The sequence below is a fragment of the Echinops telfairi genome, unplaced genomic scaffold (genome assembly GCF_000313985.2).
Source record: "Echinops telfairi isolate 266 unplaced genomic scaffold, ASM31398v2 ScPeMD7_70;HRSCAF=299, whole genome shotgun sequence".
Classification (NCBI taxonomy): Eukaryota; Metazoa; Chordata; class Mammalia; order Afrosoricida; family Tenrecidae; genus Echinops; species Echinops telfairi.
In genome coordinates this window covers 70,513,098-70,528,472 of record NW_022103968.1, presented here as the reverse complement: position 1 = coordinate 70,528,472, position 15,375 = coordinate 70,513,098, and the positions used below count along the sequence as shown (strand labels likewise).

Below are 15,375 nucleotides of genomic sequence, written 5' to 3'. Positions count from 1 at the left end.
AGCTCCCAATAAAATGATTTAAATTTTTTAAAAATGAGGAGCTGATACTAAGGGTTCAAGTAGAAAGAAAATGTTTTTAGAATGATGATAGCAACAAATGTAAAAATGTGCTTGACACAATGGGTGGATGTATGGATTGTGATAAGAGCTGCATGAGCCCCCAATGAAATGCTTAAGAAAAAAGAACTAATGATAATGATCGGTAAACATGCCACACCACCTTATGCTTCAGATACACATCTCTGTACCACATACTCACACAATTCTTTACAACTCAAATTTTACCTATGTAAAAAAAATAAATAAATAAAAATAATTTTTTTTACCTACATTGCTATTTAATTACAATTATGATAGAGCATGTATATTGCTTCAACCAGGAGGTTCAGATTTGTATTATTCCCATTAATAACTGAATACCCAGTACTCTGCACAACAGTTGGCATGTAATAAGAAGTTCAATATATCATGGCTTGGTGAAAAAGTAAATCTGTATTAAGAAAACAAGTTGTTTTCTATTCAAAATACCATCTAATAATCGTTTCTTTGTTAGAAAGCTGCATGAGGACTAGAAAAATAGGTGCGGGCTGGATTTGGGGAAGTCTTGGTTAATAGCTTAATGGTTTTAGACATTTCTGTGTTGATATATTTTATATTTTCTCCATCTTGGTCCTTGCTGTAGTTTGGTTTATGCCAGTGCCCTGGGGACACAGGCCCAGGAAAGGTTGTGGTTGGGAGGACAAGGAGCTCCAGGAGGGGAGTTTGTGGGCAGGGAGCACACGGATGCCTCCTCTGGAAAGCCCCAGGACCTGCTGCTGCTTCTCGTCCAAGGCAAGACTAATGGGAGATGTGTGTGTTTGGGTTATGTTGGGGGTGGACAAGAAGAGTTGGGTGACTTTTGTCTCCAGTTGATCACCTCATCCCATAATAGAATCCTCCAGAGGAATCCTCAATTACCAGGCCAAAAAAGCACGAACACACACACACACACACACACACACACACACACACACACAAATAACAATTGTCAGGCAGGATCATTGAAATAAAACGGCTCAGCAGAACCCAAACTGCAGACTTCCCCACACCCTTTTCTGTACCCTCTGATTTGAGAAATTCCAATCTACTCTGCTTGCCTCCCTTTAAGCCACATCCAAAGAAGCTTACATGGTAATTTCCAGAATGAAGCTGAGAGATAAGCTTGTAGGACATAATGATCAGAGTGCTGACCCTCCTCCTTTTTCACCCACCTTTCTGATGTGACTACAAGCATCTGGTAATGCCCACAGTGCGCTGGGGATTCGTGCACGTGGGCTAGTGTGTGAGGAGGAGGCATAGATGCTGGTGAGCCTCACTGTGCTGGACACAAGGTCTGTTTCGCTAACCTGTGCTAGAGGCACACAGCTTGCTCCAGGCCTTCCAGAGCATGGGCTTGAACAGGGAATGAACTAAAAGGGAGCAGAGAAGCCCAGCTCATCCTCTGCCTCCACCATGATCCCTACTAAGATCCTGGTGTACCACCATCCTCCCAACAGCACCCGCACGGAGGCTTACAGATCCACCTGGCACCGCAAAAAGTCCCAGGGGGATTTGTTCCATAATGGCTACCGGGTGAAATCAGGGCCTCTTGCCCCCACGAAGGAAGAAACTCAGAATTGCTGGCAGTCGTTGGTGTCATACAGCAGGGTCTGCGCCTCTTGGGGTAAGGTCTTTCGCAACCTCAACTCTTCGTATTCGAATTCTGTGTTCCTGAGGTTGGTTTGGAGAGAAATGGCTCCTCCAGAGACTGGATCAGAAACCCTGTCTACTGGAGAAGTGATTTCTTCCATCTCCTCTCCTTGGCATACCAGACTCAAACGTGCCAAGTGTGGCCATGATCTTGTCCTTCCTTTTGAGATGAATATAACCGAGCTCTAGAACTCCTAAGTGTTCTTGGACTATTACAGAAATATATCAGAAATGTTGGGGAAGGTGGCAAATGATAAGAATAACCTTTTATTTCTTAAGTGGCAATGACTTTGAAGAGTTAGCATTTTCTGAAGAAGCTTTTGGACTTAGGGACAGGTTTGGGTTTCAGGCTTTCATTTGCTTTCTTCTGTTCTGACGTCTCGTAACCGGAATAGGATCTGTTTGCGTTGGGTGATCCTTCAGTATTTTTCCCCAGCAGAGATCGCGAGACAGCTCTCCTGGGAAACTTTCTTGTCTCAGCTGCTTTCTGATAGGGATTTGGTTTAATTTTGGCACATATAATGCATTGGGGTTTCAAATTAATGACTTAAATATATATCCCTGTCTTAAGAAGAAAGAGTAAATTTTGTTTTCCCGGAAAGGTTAGTAGTACCAGGAACTTCTTCAGAATAAAACATAGTATCTTTGAAAAGCAACTTAGAGTTCTGATGTAGATAGAACCACCTCTTAGTTTTAATTATGTAATTAAAACTAAGGAGCCTGAAATACTAAGAAGTGGCTTAGTGGGCCCCAAACTGCAGCCTCCTCCATACCCTTTTCTATACCCTTTGAACCACCTTTGCGTTATATACTTCCAGCCAAACCTGTAGTGGTTGAGCTAATACTGACTCATGATGGCTGTAGTACCGAGCGGAAGTGCTCACAGGGTTCGCAAGGCTGTCGATTTTCACATAAGCAGACTGCCACATCTTTCTCCCACAGAGCTGTGATGTGGTCCAACTGCCCAGCTTGCCGTTAGCAGCGGAACACTTCATCCCTGTACCACCAGGGATCTCTGTTACAGAATTATGTGTAGCAAAATCCAATCAGCAAGCAAGTGAAGGGTGAATCCTTAGTTTTTTCATTAGAATCTATCTTTTATAAAAGTAAATACCTTTCATTAGAACTGGCATAACAGACTTCCATGGGCTGACATAGATTCTGTTTGGAGTCTAAGTATACATGGTCCTGTGTATGTGAGCCAAAGAGTCTGCTGGCCGGGTCATCATAATTCCTCTCCCTTCTCCCCAAACAGATCTTTGTGCTTTATAAAATCACACAGAGGTGAAGGCTAACATTAAGCAGCTAGAGGAACAAACAGGAAAAACTGTGAAAGCTGGGATTATTAAACTAATAATCTGAGTTTAGTAAATGAGCAAAATCACAGGCTATCTACAGAAAGACTTCCTATCAAATATTTTTCTTATTTTTTGCTGAAGTAATTCATCATACATTTATTTCTTCACTTTCAAACATGAGTGCTTACTTTGTGCCAGTCATCATGTGCTAGCCCAGTGGTTCTCAACCTTCCTACTGCTGCGACCCTTGAATACAGTTGCTCAGGTTATGGTGATACCACCCCCCCCACCAGAACATTATTTTTGTTGCTACTTCATTGCTTTGATTTTGCTAGTATTATAAATTGGGCACCCCTGTGAAAGGGGTCGTGACCCACAGCAGTGAATGCTTCTCCAGTGGACCTGCTGTCTTCCGAGGATCAATTGTTGGTGTACACAAGTTCATTGTTGTGGAGAGTGTGCATTTTCAGTGCCTTCCAATTTAGTGGACTCATCTTCTAGCACGGTACCAGGAGGTGGTCTGTTGCTATCGATAAAGTGATTTGGGAAGTGAATCACCAATCTTTCTTCCTACTCTCTATTAGTCTGGAAGCATCATTAATACCTGTCAACCAGGCATGACCCTGCTGCTCTCTGAAACACTAGTGGCGTCATTGCAGCATGCAATGCACCACAGTAGGAAAAATTGACAAGTGGGTGGTGGAAGATAATTCCCAGTGATGATAATGCAGAAATGAGAAATTGGTTGTCCAGAGAAGACTGGTCAAGAAACATTCATTGAACTGAGAACAGAGTGATGAGAAGAAAGCCAACTTGCAATGATTTGTGGGAAGGATGCGCTGGGAAGAAGGAATAGAAGGGAAGGGCGAGAGTTGAGAGTGAATCAGGGAATGTTTCAGAGCAGGGACAGTGGTGGGAGGGTGGGAAGGTGAGCAGGGTGTGAATGCTATGGAGGGAACAGGGACTAAATTGTGTCAAGCCTTTCAAAGCAAAGTAAGGAAATGGAATTTTGTTTTTAGTGAGATAGAAACCATTTGAAACTCTGTGATCTCTTGGATATTTCAAAAAATCATTCTGAAAATTAAAAAAAATGAAAGTAAGAGATCATTCTGACTGCTTTCTGGACAAAAGACATGAGGACTTGGTCTACTAAGAGCGTAACAATGGAAACAAGCTAGAGGTAATAATATCTTGGACCATGGTTCTGTCAAAGAGGCAGGGAAATTTAGTTATTTCACACGGATTGAAGAGGTAAAATCATTAATATTTATTTACTCGAAGGAAACATAAATAGAAGGCAGTTGAAGCAGTCACTTAGGATTGCTCACGACTGGAGTCTAGAGCTGCAAATGACTGGTCTAGAAGGAGAACCTCAGAGTGTGCGCGAGTTTATCAAGGAGCGGACATGAGGGGCGGTGGCCCTGGTGTGAATCTAAACTGACATCGAGTATCTGTTAGATTAGGAAGCAAAACTGGTATAAAATGGAAGGACAAACAGACTAAAGAGCACCAAGGAAAAGATTGTGAAAGGTCAAAGAAGCCAGCACTGTCTATAAAACAGAAGTTCCCGGGGAAGCACAAAAGCCGGGGGGTATTTGAGAACCAGAAAGGCAGTTGTCGCCCTCCATCTGGGGCGGAGAGGCGGGTGCACTGGCCATGATGGAGGTGGGCACAGTGAGATAGCAGGGCGCAGGGGGACCATCCCGAAGGAGCTGCCACAAGTTAGCCATTTCCCTGATAACTCTGTCCATGGTCTGATCTGGACGGTAGAGGAGAACCTTGTCACTTGGACAGGCACCCCAAAAATCATTGCACTTTATAATCTATGTGGGATAGAGAGATTGGGAACTGTGGAGGTTTACTGGAAGCTTTCTGGATTTCCTGTAATTATTTTTTTGGATTTAAAAGATTAAAGACTTGAGGGTATGGCAAATAGCAACCTGGGAACCCTGCCAGCTGCCTAACCTTGGCTGTGGAGGGTTAGCTTTTGCAGTGTTTCATCCTTGTGTCGGCCCGGAGCCTTGCCTGCACAATCGCAGGCGTCTTCTCTCTCTAGGGCTAACAGACACTCTGAAAGGTGAATGGCACTTCATTCTTTTTCACCCTGCAATGTCTGCAATTTTTTCTTTCATCTGCGAAAGACACGTAGAATTCCGTTGTTGTCTGCTTGGACATTGCTGAAAATCCATGCACTTGATCTTTGGAGACCGGTACCTGGTTGTTCGTGTCCTGGGTACGGCTTTCTAAAGGGACAGCAGCTGTTACTCCACCCCGCGCCCCTCCCCTCAGCACCCCCACCCTTTCAGGCCTTTACCAAAAGATACCGAATCTTTGACATGAGCCCATGGCTTAGAAACAAATGGCCTGACTTGTCAGTGTACACCAAAGATAAAATTTATGAAATTATGAATAGAACAGAAATTTAAAACCAACTAGAGTTTGAAAGAAATAGAAAATCTCCCCTAACACATGAATGTCATGCTCTTCCATTTCCTTCTAGTTTTTAACTTTTTTCATATGGTTTCCATGGTTTTGTCACAAAGAACATTATATCTTAAGTATTTTCCTTATTGTTACTTGAGTCTTGAGCTTGCGTAATGTCCCATGAAGAAGTTAGATTAGATTTAAGAAGATGTCTTTAATAGTAGATTGTTTCCTTTTTTTTGTTTAACAAGTAGCATTTCAGTGAACATCTTTATGACTGTGGCATTTTACCATATTTTGTTTTATTTTCTTAAGCCATCTCCCAAGAAATAGAATTAGTGTGATTCATACTGCTGAATTATTTTCACAATTCCACCCTGAAATTATAAGATGATTTCATAATAGCATCGTTCTATTGGGTGAAATTCAAATATGTTGTTAGTTAAGTAGAAAAACCTAGTACTTACTGTATTTGTTTAATTTGCACTAAAAAATTTCATCCAAGTACAATTATTTCTAATGGTTGTTTGCCAAGTTATATTTCCTGCTTCAACATTGATTCATTGATTAATTATAATTGTTGACCTTTTAAAATTACTTATAGAATTATATTTCATTACAGATATAGCTGACCTTATTAAAAATTATCCTTATTGTATTTGGTTTAAGTATTTTCTAGTAGATTATCTTTATCTTCATTATTATGTTAAAATATATATAGAATTTTGATACGTGATAGTGTCTGACCTAATATCTTAAATAAAATTGTATGTGTTCTTTCACCTCTGAGTTTAAAATTCTTGATGGTCTGAAGACTAGAAAGTGTACATAATTAAGTCGTTGCCACTGTACAACAAAAATGAAAAACATAAAACTATGAATAAAAATAGGAAGTTTAATGTAAATGTTATCAACAATTTGAAAAAACTGCAGACAATGAAAGAAATAAAAGTCTCACCCCTAACACATCACTGTCACAATTTTATATAATATTATGATATTTTCTTTAGCTTTATCTGGATTCTTTTTTAAAACATCTAATCTTTACCTCAAATTTATTTTGATTATGGTATAGAGGTGACTACTTAAACCATTTCTCCATCATTTACCAATTAGTCTCTCCACATTTCATTATGTTTCTCTGATTTGTGCTGACTTCTTTATCAATAAAGAAGTCTTTATATAATAAAGTATACTTCTCTACAATTTTTCATTTGGACTGTACTTGGGTTATCTTCTTATTCTATTGTTTTGTGGTAAGTGCAGCTCATGTGACTTCTGCATTCTTGAATATGTGATTGGTTATTGTGGTTATTAAGTAATGTGAGCTCTTAGCTCACTGAGTTATGGGTCGTGTGTGGCTCTCTCTTCATTCATTCAGATAGAGATGCAGGGCTATTTTGTTGGCAACTAGGCATAAAGGATACATATGATTACCTTCTTCTACTACTTATCCCAACATTAGCTTTAATTATAGTCTCATATTCTGAGTCATTTCTGTCAATTATGAGTGTGATGTTCAATTCTGGGACAATCGTAGGATATGAATTATCTGCTTACGGGCGCAAGACTGACATTGCCATTCCAAATGGGAGAAATCACAGGTGCCAAGCAAGTTAAAACTCCAGAAGGGCAAATCTCAGCAGTTCTCATGAAAAGAATCTTTTCTCCAGGCACATCTTGGCAATGGCCTTATTACCTGGACTCTGGGGATTGACCACATATGTGTGTGCATAGATATAGTGTATATTGTATAGATCCCCTGCTATCTGAAAGTAGAATATTTCTGTGAAATTTTTCTTAAGCCAAAATAGAGTAAAGTGAAGAAGCCATTGAACAAAGAACCATTGTGAGCATCCCCATATTCAGAAAATAACTTCTCAAATAACATATGTTTTTGTTGATTTTATTTTCCTTTTCCTACCACACTTCCTTTTCTTTCCTTATTACACTGGTAAAGAAAAACACTGTAGAGCGGATATCATTTTCTGGCATTAATGTTAATTAGAACACCTTAGATATACCATCATCTTTTGGTTTGAAATGGGTTTTTAAAAATCACATTAAGGAAATAAGCTTTTTTATGTGAGTTACTAAGAGTATTTTAAGAGAAACAATGGTGACATTTAAAAAAATCACAATTGATCTCATATTCTCCTTTGATAAACCTTTTGGCACAAATAATTAGATACCTAAATTTAGTAATATTTAACTATTCCTGTGTCTCTGCAATAAAATTTATTTTCTCATATTTCAGGCTGAATATGCTAAAGATAAGGAGCCCTCAGTGGTGCAAATTGTTCCTGTATGTTGCCATTAATCCAATAGATTGGACGCTCTGGTCCACCCAGAAATGCCTTAGAAAGTCAGTTACTGAAAACTATGGAGTACTGTTCTCCTCTGAGACACACAGGGCAGCCATGATCAAGACTGACCTAATGGCAGCTGGTAATTGGAAAGCCAGAGGCGGGGATTTGCACATAAGACATTTGTTGGGATGTGCTATTGGGAACAGCATCTGCACAGGGAGAAAGCCCCATACTGGATAGAGTCCGCTCACGCCATGGTGGAGCTGGTGCCCTGGAGCAGCTCAGCACCTGGAATGATGCATCTGGTTCCTCTGAGCAGATTGCAATTCCTCTAGAGATATCAGCAAGCCACTATCAGGATGGGAGAAACCAATGGGGCAGCCTGAAGAAGGAGTCTGGGTGGCATCCTATTGTATCCAGTACAACTCATTCAAATGAATCCTTTAACACAGTTTGACATGCAGGGTTAGTATAGTCAGTCATTAGTGAGATAAGCCTTTAAAATAAATGTATGACGTTTCTGCGATGTGAGATGCTTGTGTCCAGGGAATGCCAGGTTTCTAAACCCATTTGGAACACAGAAAAGGGGAGATTGTTTTTATTACTTGAGAATTGAGGCTTTCTTTATGGTGTAAAGAAACTCACTCACAAACTATTTGGACTTGACATCACCTACTTTATTTTTTGTTACCAACCAGAAAACCAAACCTACTGTTATCAAGCTGATTCTGACTCATCCTGACCCTATATGACAGAGAAGCCCAGGGTTTCCAGGTCTTTAAATCTTTATGGGAGTATATTGTCACATCTTTCTCTCGCAGAGTTGCTGGTAGGTTAAAAAAGCTGAACTTGCAGTTAGCAGCCCAATGCTTAACCAGCCATCCCACCAATGTTTCTGTTTTTAAGAAGAGTATGTAATTCATGGTTTTTGATGCATTCAACTTTTCAACTTCTCAGTACTGTTATAGACATTTTATATTTCCCCAGCAAAAGTATTTTATTTCAGAGTTTAAATTATATTAAAATAAGTAACAAAATGATAGGATTATAAAGATAGTATTATGTCCCTGCCCACTTGTCCACTTGTATGGTTTAGACCATTAGCCAAGACTGAGCCCAGGTTAGATCATTTGATTTTCCCAAGAGTATCAACACACTTTTGTCAGGTAAAGTCTCAGAGCACAGATTTGATTAAAAATATACTTCCTAACCAACCCACCTCATCTTCTGAATTGTAACGGGGACTGCCATAAGAATAAACAAATCTATCTTGAAAGAAGTATAGCCCAAATGCTCCTTAGAAGTGAGGATGACAAGACTTTATCTGACATGACTCGACAGTGGCTGCAGCATTGGGCGGAGGTGCAAAAGCGCTCACGAGGATGATGTAGGACCCGGTAGTGGTTCGCTCTGTTGTACATTGAGTTGGGAGGAGTTGGAGATGACTCAACAGCACCGAACAGCAATAATGGTTTCAATATTTTTTGCACAAATTTAACAAGTGACATTTTCTGAGACTTTGAATACGTGGATACACACTCATATGTATATATGTACATGTGTATGTATCTCCAACCAAACATACAGGGCAAAGTAGAATGTAGAAGTGCTCCATAGTATTTCTAAGGCTGGGATTTTAGGAGAGCAGTCTTATGCTGGTTTCTCTAGAAGCAAAACCAATGTGTGTGTGCGTGCACACACACACACACACACACACACACCTTCTAAAGACAGAAATTTAGATCAAGAAAATGACTCATACAGTTTCAGAGTCAGAAAATCCATCTCAAGTCTAGGCAGGTTCCAAGCCTATGAGTCCTAGCTTAAGCTGGAGATTTCTCCTGGTTCATGTAGCTTTGGGGGACCAATGGACCCAGGATTTATGAGAACACCATAGGTGGATGGCTGCAGAAGAGGATGGATGAATGCAAGGTCAGCAGATCAGCCGTGTGCCTGCAAAGGCAAATGAAGCTAAGATGGGCACATCAGATGGCAGGAGATATGGCAGGCTGTTGGGTCAAGTCCAAAATACTGGAGGTTGCCGGGTCAGATGGAGGATGCAGACTTAGCACAAAGCAGACACATCCACAGGTGATGTAGGGGGTGATGAGTCGGTCTCATAACTGCAGTCAGTAAGTGGAGACCACCAGCAGATCCACAGGAGAAAGATGAGGTTTTCCGCTCCCATCCATAAATATGTACAGCCTTGGACACACAGGGAAAGCTCTACTGTGTCCTATAGGATCGATGTGATTCAGAATCGACTCAATGGCAGTGAGTTTTGAGGTCACATCCTTAAGGAAACTTCCTTCTTCAAACTTGTGACCAGAGTCAAGGGGTTGTATTCTGCCCTCATCTTTTTACATCTGATCGGCTGCTCACAACAGATTTCATTGTGGACTTAATTACATTGTGGTAGGTCACCACAGACAGGGATTGCTAGGCCTTCACTGTCAAAACACTGAGAATCCCGGTGCCACCAACCTGACACAACCCTAATAATAGGCAGACGTCCCACAAAGCAACTTGTGGATTAGGGTCTTCCATCTTACATTAGCACCCAAATGCTTTAATCCTTACCCCAACAGGGCTCCTTATATTTTAACTGAATTACACGCAGAAGTTTGTCACGCAAGCTTTTTACTAACTTTAGTGGAATAAACACTTCACTGGGTATAAACATCTTGGATCTCAAAATTCTGAGTGTAGCTCAGTTATTGTTTAACACATTGCTATCGAGAACAAATGGATGCTAGTTTAATTAATGACAGTTATACCCTCCCACCTACCACCACTGCTTTCATGATGTCAATTAATTTAATACTTCAAATTTGAAGGGAAAAAGTCAGATTTCTTTTGTTATTGGTTTCTAAGAATGGGTCATTACTTTTACCTTTTGATCTTAAGTTATTTTTTCACATCTAAGAAGTTCTTTCCTATTAAGCTTTGGCCGTTGCTTATGATCTAAGTGTTATTTGTGTTTCTCTTTGGTACACATGTTATTCACAGGCTTGGTCTCCATTGCATTTCTAGTGTGGGTTTCATCTGTTCTTTGCTTTCTGAGATTACTGTTCATCTGTTTGGGTATGACTCTTTTTAACTCTTGAGCCTTTTCATTCCAGTATCATCTTCTAATCTTAGCATTGTCTTGTGCTTCCTCTGTTCTTAGCACAGGGATTATCCTTAGCGATCACAACTCCTCATGAAATCCATCCAGATCATTAGGCGACGTAGAAACAAATCTTTAAACGGGAGGATGACAATTGAGAATCCTTAATAAACTGGGCTCTCTCTACCAGTTCTTCCCTTCCAGGGGCCACTAAGAGGCCACTTTTAACTAGTCAGTTTGTCTACCTGAGATTATACCACCCAAGAATTGGGATGGAAGAGCACATTCAATGACCAGACGCTGGATCCTCTGCAAGAGCTATGTCCCCCTTCGTCCTGGTGGCTGTAAATCAAAAGGCCAGTGTAAGCATTGAACATCTCACATTAAAAAAAATGCATTTCTATTTTGTTTCCTTTCCAGGTTTGAGATTTTTGAGAGCTCTCAGACTGATACAGTTTTCAGAAATTTTGCAGTTTCTGAATATCCTTAAAACAAGGTAAGATTGTTATTTCTCACTATTTCCCTCATTCAAGCCCTCGTTCCAGGTTGTAAATATCAGGGGTGTTTGCTTTCGGCACAATGAAGGTAGAGTCCTCCATCTGCAGCAATAGTGACTGAAGACAGGCATTAGCAGGTGGCAGAGCTAGAGTTGAGGCTCCTCTCTTCCGGAGGGCTGTGGGAACAGTGGGGCAGAGAGCGTCAGATGTGCATGTGAGAGGCCAGGGCAGTTATGGAGTATGTCATGTGGGCATGGTGCAAGTTGCTCTGAGTTCAACCATGGATACATACCCAGCAGATGAGGGATGGGTTTGCTCATTGATTGGGAAGTCCTTGCTGCCCGGTTCTAAATCGCCCCTTTATAACATCACTAAATAAGAAATTGAATCTGGCCGTAAAAGCAATAGAAGCAATGCTCTTCGCCAGGCAATCACAACCTCATATGGCAAACAGAAAATCATTTCATTTTAAAGTACATTTTAGATGTTCATTTTATATCCAACATAGCCCCCGGGGCTTCTCTGTGAATTGCCTTTTGGGAAAAAGCTAACAACCTTCCACTGCAGATACCATAGCTGCTTCTGTTAACTGTGTTATGATCTCAAAAATGCAAGGGGTTGGGGGGCGCAGCAGAAAAATCCCCTGGAGGATCCCTTTCCTGATGACCTGCTGGCTCACAGGGCTGGCCTGAAACCAGGGCCATCATGATGAATAAACTAATAAAAAGAGCTTGGACACACTGTAATAGAGAGTAAGTCCAGGTCATGAATTTCTCTTACAGGAAATTACACTTAAGAAGCTCACTGCTACATTTCCTTTCTTGTTGGCCCTAATGTGGTTGAGAAATGCTTTAATATAGAACACCTCTGTATTTTGTTACTTGAAGTTAAGATACCTGCATTTTTGAGGGCCTGGATTCGGCATTGATTTTCCAGTAATGGAGGCTGGGCCTTAGCTTCTGGAATCTGACATCTCCAACAAGTGTAAACCAATCATTGGCTTCCCTCTTTGGGTGTTATCTGTGATTTTTTTTGTTTCAACTCCAAATTGATCTCTCCTTCCAAATTATTCATCTCTTTGAAACTTAGGAAATTCACTGTCAATTAGCCAAATTGAGAAAAGAACATCTGATGCCATAGAGTTCTTTAATAGTGTGTCTTTCCACTCATCACATTTCATAACCTTGGTTTCAGCATCAAACATTCTTCTTTTTAATAGTAGTCTATAATGTTATCAATATTTAGTAAATGCTATGTTCTATGCAGTGGACAAAAAGGATCCCCAGGTGTACAAGGAGCGGAAATATATCCAGGAATGGGTGAAGCATACAGGAGGAAAGTTATGAACACTTATCAGACATGACTGAACTCCTTGATGGAACGAATTGCTCACTGGTTTGGGGTGGTTGGGTAGTGTGGATGGTGCAGGACCGCAGTCTCAAGGAACACCAAAGTCAATTGGCATACCATAGTTCACAAAACAATATTCCATATCATAGGTTCCAAAATGTATTTGGCCCACTTCCCCCTTTACAGAAAAAAACACTACTCAGTGCCTCCCTGTAAACTACACACTGTGTGCTATAGCCCATAATCTCGGAGAAAGTGTAAGCACTGTCTTTGTAGCCCTGAGTCATGGCAGCACCTCCAGGGGCTGATAGTGCCATTATTCTACATTTTATTTTGGTGAGTAGTAACTGGGGCCTTCACATCTCGTGGGTGATCGTTGAAGATGCAAGTATTGGTCTCTTCCTGTCTGGAGGAAGAGGAGTGATGGAAATCAAAGACACACTGAAACAATCAGTCCAGTGGACTACTAGGCCACGCGAGCATCAATCTCCATAACTCTGGGAGGACTAGATAGAATCCAGCCACCATTACCAACTGCTCCCAAAGGGATCCTCTTAGAAGGTCTTGGATAGGGTGGAAGAAGCATGTGGAACAGGACAAAGAAACCAAGCTCACTGCTCAGATAGAGACGAACGGAACCCCAAGGCTATGGCCTTTAGTCCCCCTTAGTTCTAGACATGAATTCACCCACATGGTTCAATTTTCAACCAAAAAATTGATAGTTCAATAAGGGGGGCAATGACATTAACGAAGTATGCATACCTTAGAATAATCAGTCATCTGAAATCAAAAGGGCAGCATTTAAAAGAACAACAACCAAAAAACAAAGTTCAGAAGGATTGGGAACAAAGAAGGAATGGACACGGGACACAGAAACGAGTGGGGTACAAGATGTCACATTGTGGGGGTTGCGATGAAGGAGGTGAAGCAAATGTGTATGGATTTTTTAAGACAAAACTGATGATCTTCTCTCCAAACTTTCACTCAATTCTTAATAAGCAGTAAAAAACAAACCATATGAACCAAACAACAACAAAACTTTATCTAATTTTAAGGACTTTAAAGGCTTTAGGGCAAGTGTCTGGGCCCAATCTCTTTCTAAGGGCCTGGTTCATCTCGGATTCCTCTGTACAGAGCCAAGTTCAGATCTGAGAAAGGGGAGCCTTAGTTTATATAGAGCATGGAATTTTCTACAATTCCCTCATGATTCTTTTTTTGTCCTTGTTTTTTTATAAATCATTTTATTGGGGGTCTTACAGCTCTGATAACATTCCATACATCAATTGTATCAAGAATATTTGTACATATGTTGCCATCATCAGTTCCCAAACATTTTCTACTTGAGCCCTTAGTATCAGCTCCTCCTTTTCCCCCTCCCTCCCTCACTCTCCCACTCTTGTGAATCCTTATCAATTATATATTGTTATTATTATTTCATATCTTACAATCTCCATTGTCTCCCTTTACCCACATTTCTGTTATTCATCCCCTTCAGAGGAGAGGGCTTTATATCCAATCTCATGATGGGCACCCCCTTTCACAACCTTCCCCCTCCCTGACCATACTCCTACCCTCATATCACTACTCCCATTACTGTTCCTGAGGTTTTTATTGTCCTGAATTCCCAGTGTCCAGAGCTCTTATCTGTAACAATGTGTTTTTTTTGGTCTAGCCAGATTTGTGAGGTAGAACTGGGTCATGGTAGTTGGTGGGGTGGGGGAAGTATTCAGCAACTAGAGGCATGATGTGTGATTCGTCGGTGCTATGCTACACATTGGTCATCCCTTCCTTATACCACTTCTGGGGGGATATCCAATTGTCTATAGATGGGCTTTGGGTCTCCATGCTAACCCACCTCTTTTGCATTGGTGTAGTTGTTTGTTTTGGATCTTTTGATACCTGTTGCCTGATCCTGTTGATACTTCATGATCACACAGGCTGGTATGCTTCTTCCATGTGGGCTTATTTGCTTCCCTGTTAGATGGTCACTTGTTTGACTTCAAGCCTTTAAGACCCCAGACATACCTTTGGATAGCCGGCACCATCTGCTCTCTTCACCACATTTGCTTATGCACCCATTTTTGTCTTCAGTGATTGTGTAGGGAAGGTGAGTATCAAAGAGTGCCAGCTTATCAGAACAAAGTGTTCTTGTGTTAAGGGAGGCTTTGAGTACAGGCCCAAAGTACATCTGCTGTCTTAATATTTACCATATAAATATATGTACATTGACCTTTATCCCTTTCACTATATATTTACATATATACATGCCTATAGCTATAGATCTATAAATAGCTTTTGCCTCCTATTTCTTTCCTTTACTTCCTTTCACCTTCCTGCTCCCCCATTATCATGCTTACTCTCCATTCCACTCTCAGTATTTCCTCTCAGATACGATGCTTTTGATCAAGCCCCACTTGGCATTATACACCCTCCTCACCATCAGTTTTAGATCTCTTGTTTTTCCCTTATCTTGAGTTTGTTGGATCCCCATTCCCTCTTTCCACCCACTCCTCTCCAATATCCTCCCCAGAACCACCAGTCCCATAGTTTTCTCCTCAGGATTGTTCATCCTGCCTATCTTATATAGATAGACATAGGGCAAAAGATAAACAAACAAAAACAAAAAACAAAACATAATAAAACAAACAAAACAGAACCAG

The 15,375-nt window shown here is 40.7% G+C and overlaps 1 protein-coding gene across 1 annotated transcript in view; it reads left to right on the top strand.

Annotated features, from left to right (window-relative positions):
* Positions 1 to 15,375, top strand: part of KCNMA1 (potassium calcium-activated channel subfamily M alpha 1) — a 1,099,869-nt gene that overhangs the window by 704,532 nt on the left and 379,962 nt on the right. Inside the window, 2 exon segments of the mRNA XM_045291187.1 lie at positions 458 to 476; positions 11,289 to 11,364. Of these exon segments, the coding sequence (XP_045147122.1) occupies positions 458 to 476; positions 11,289 to 11,364 (95 nt within the window).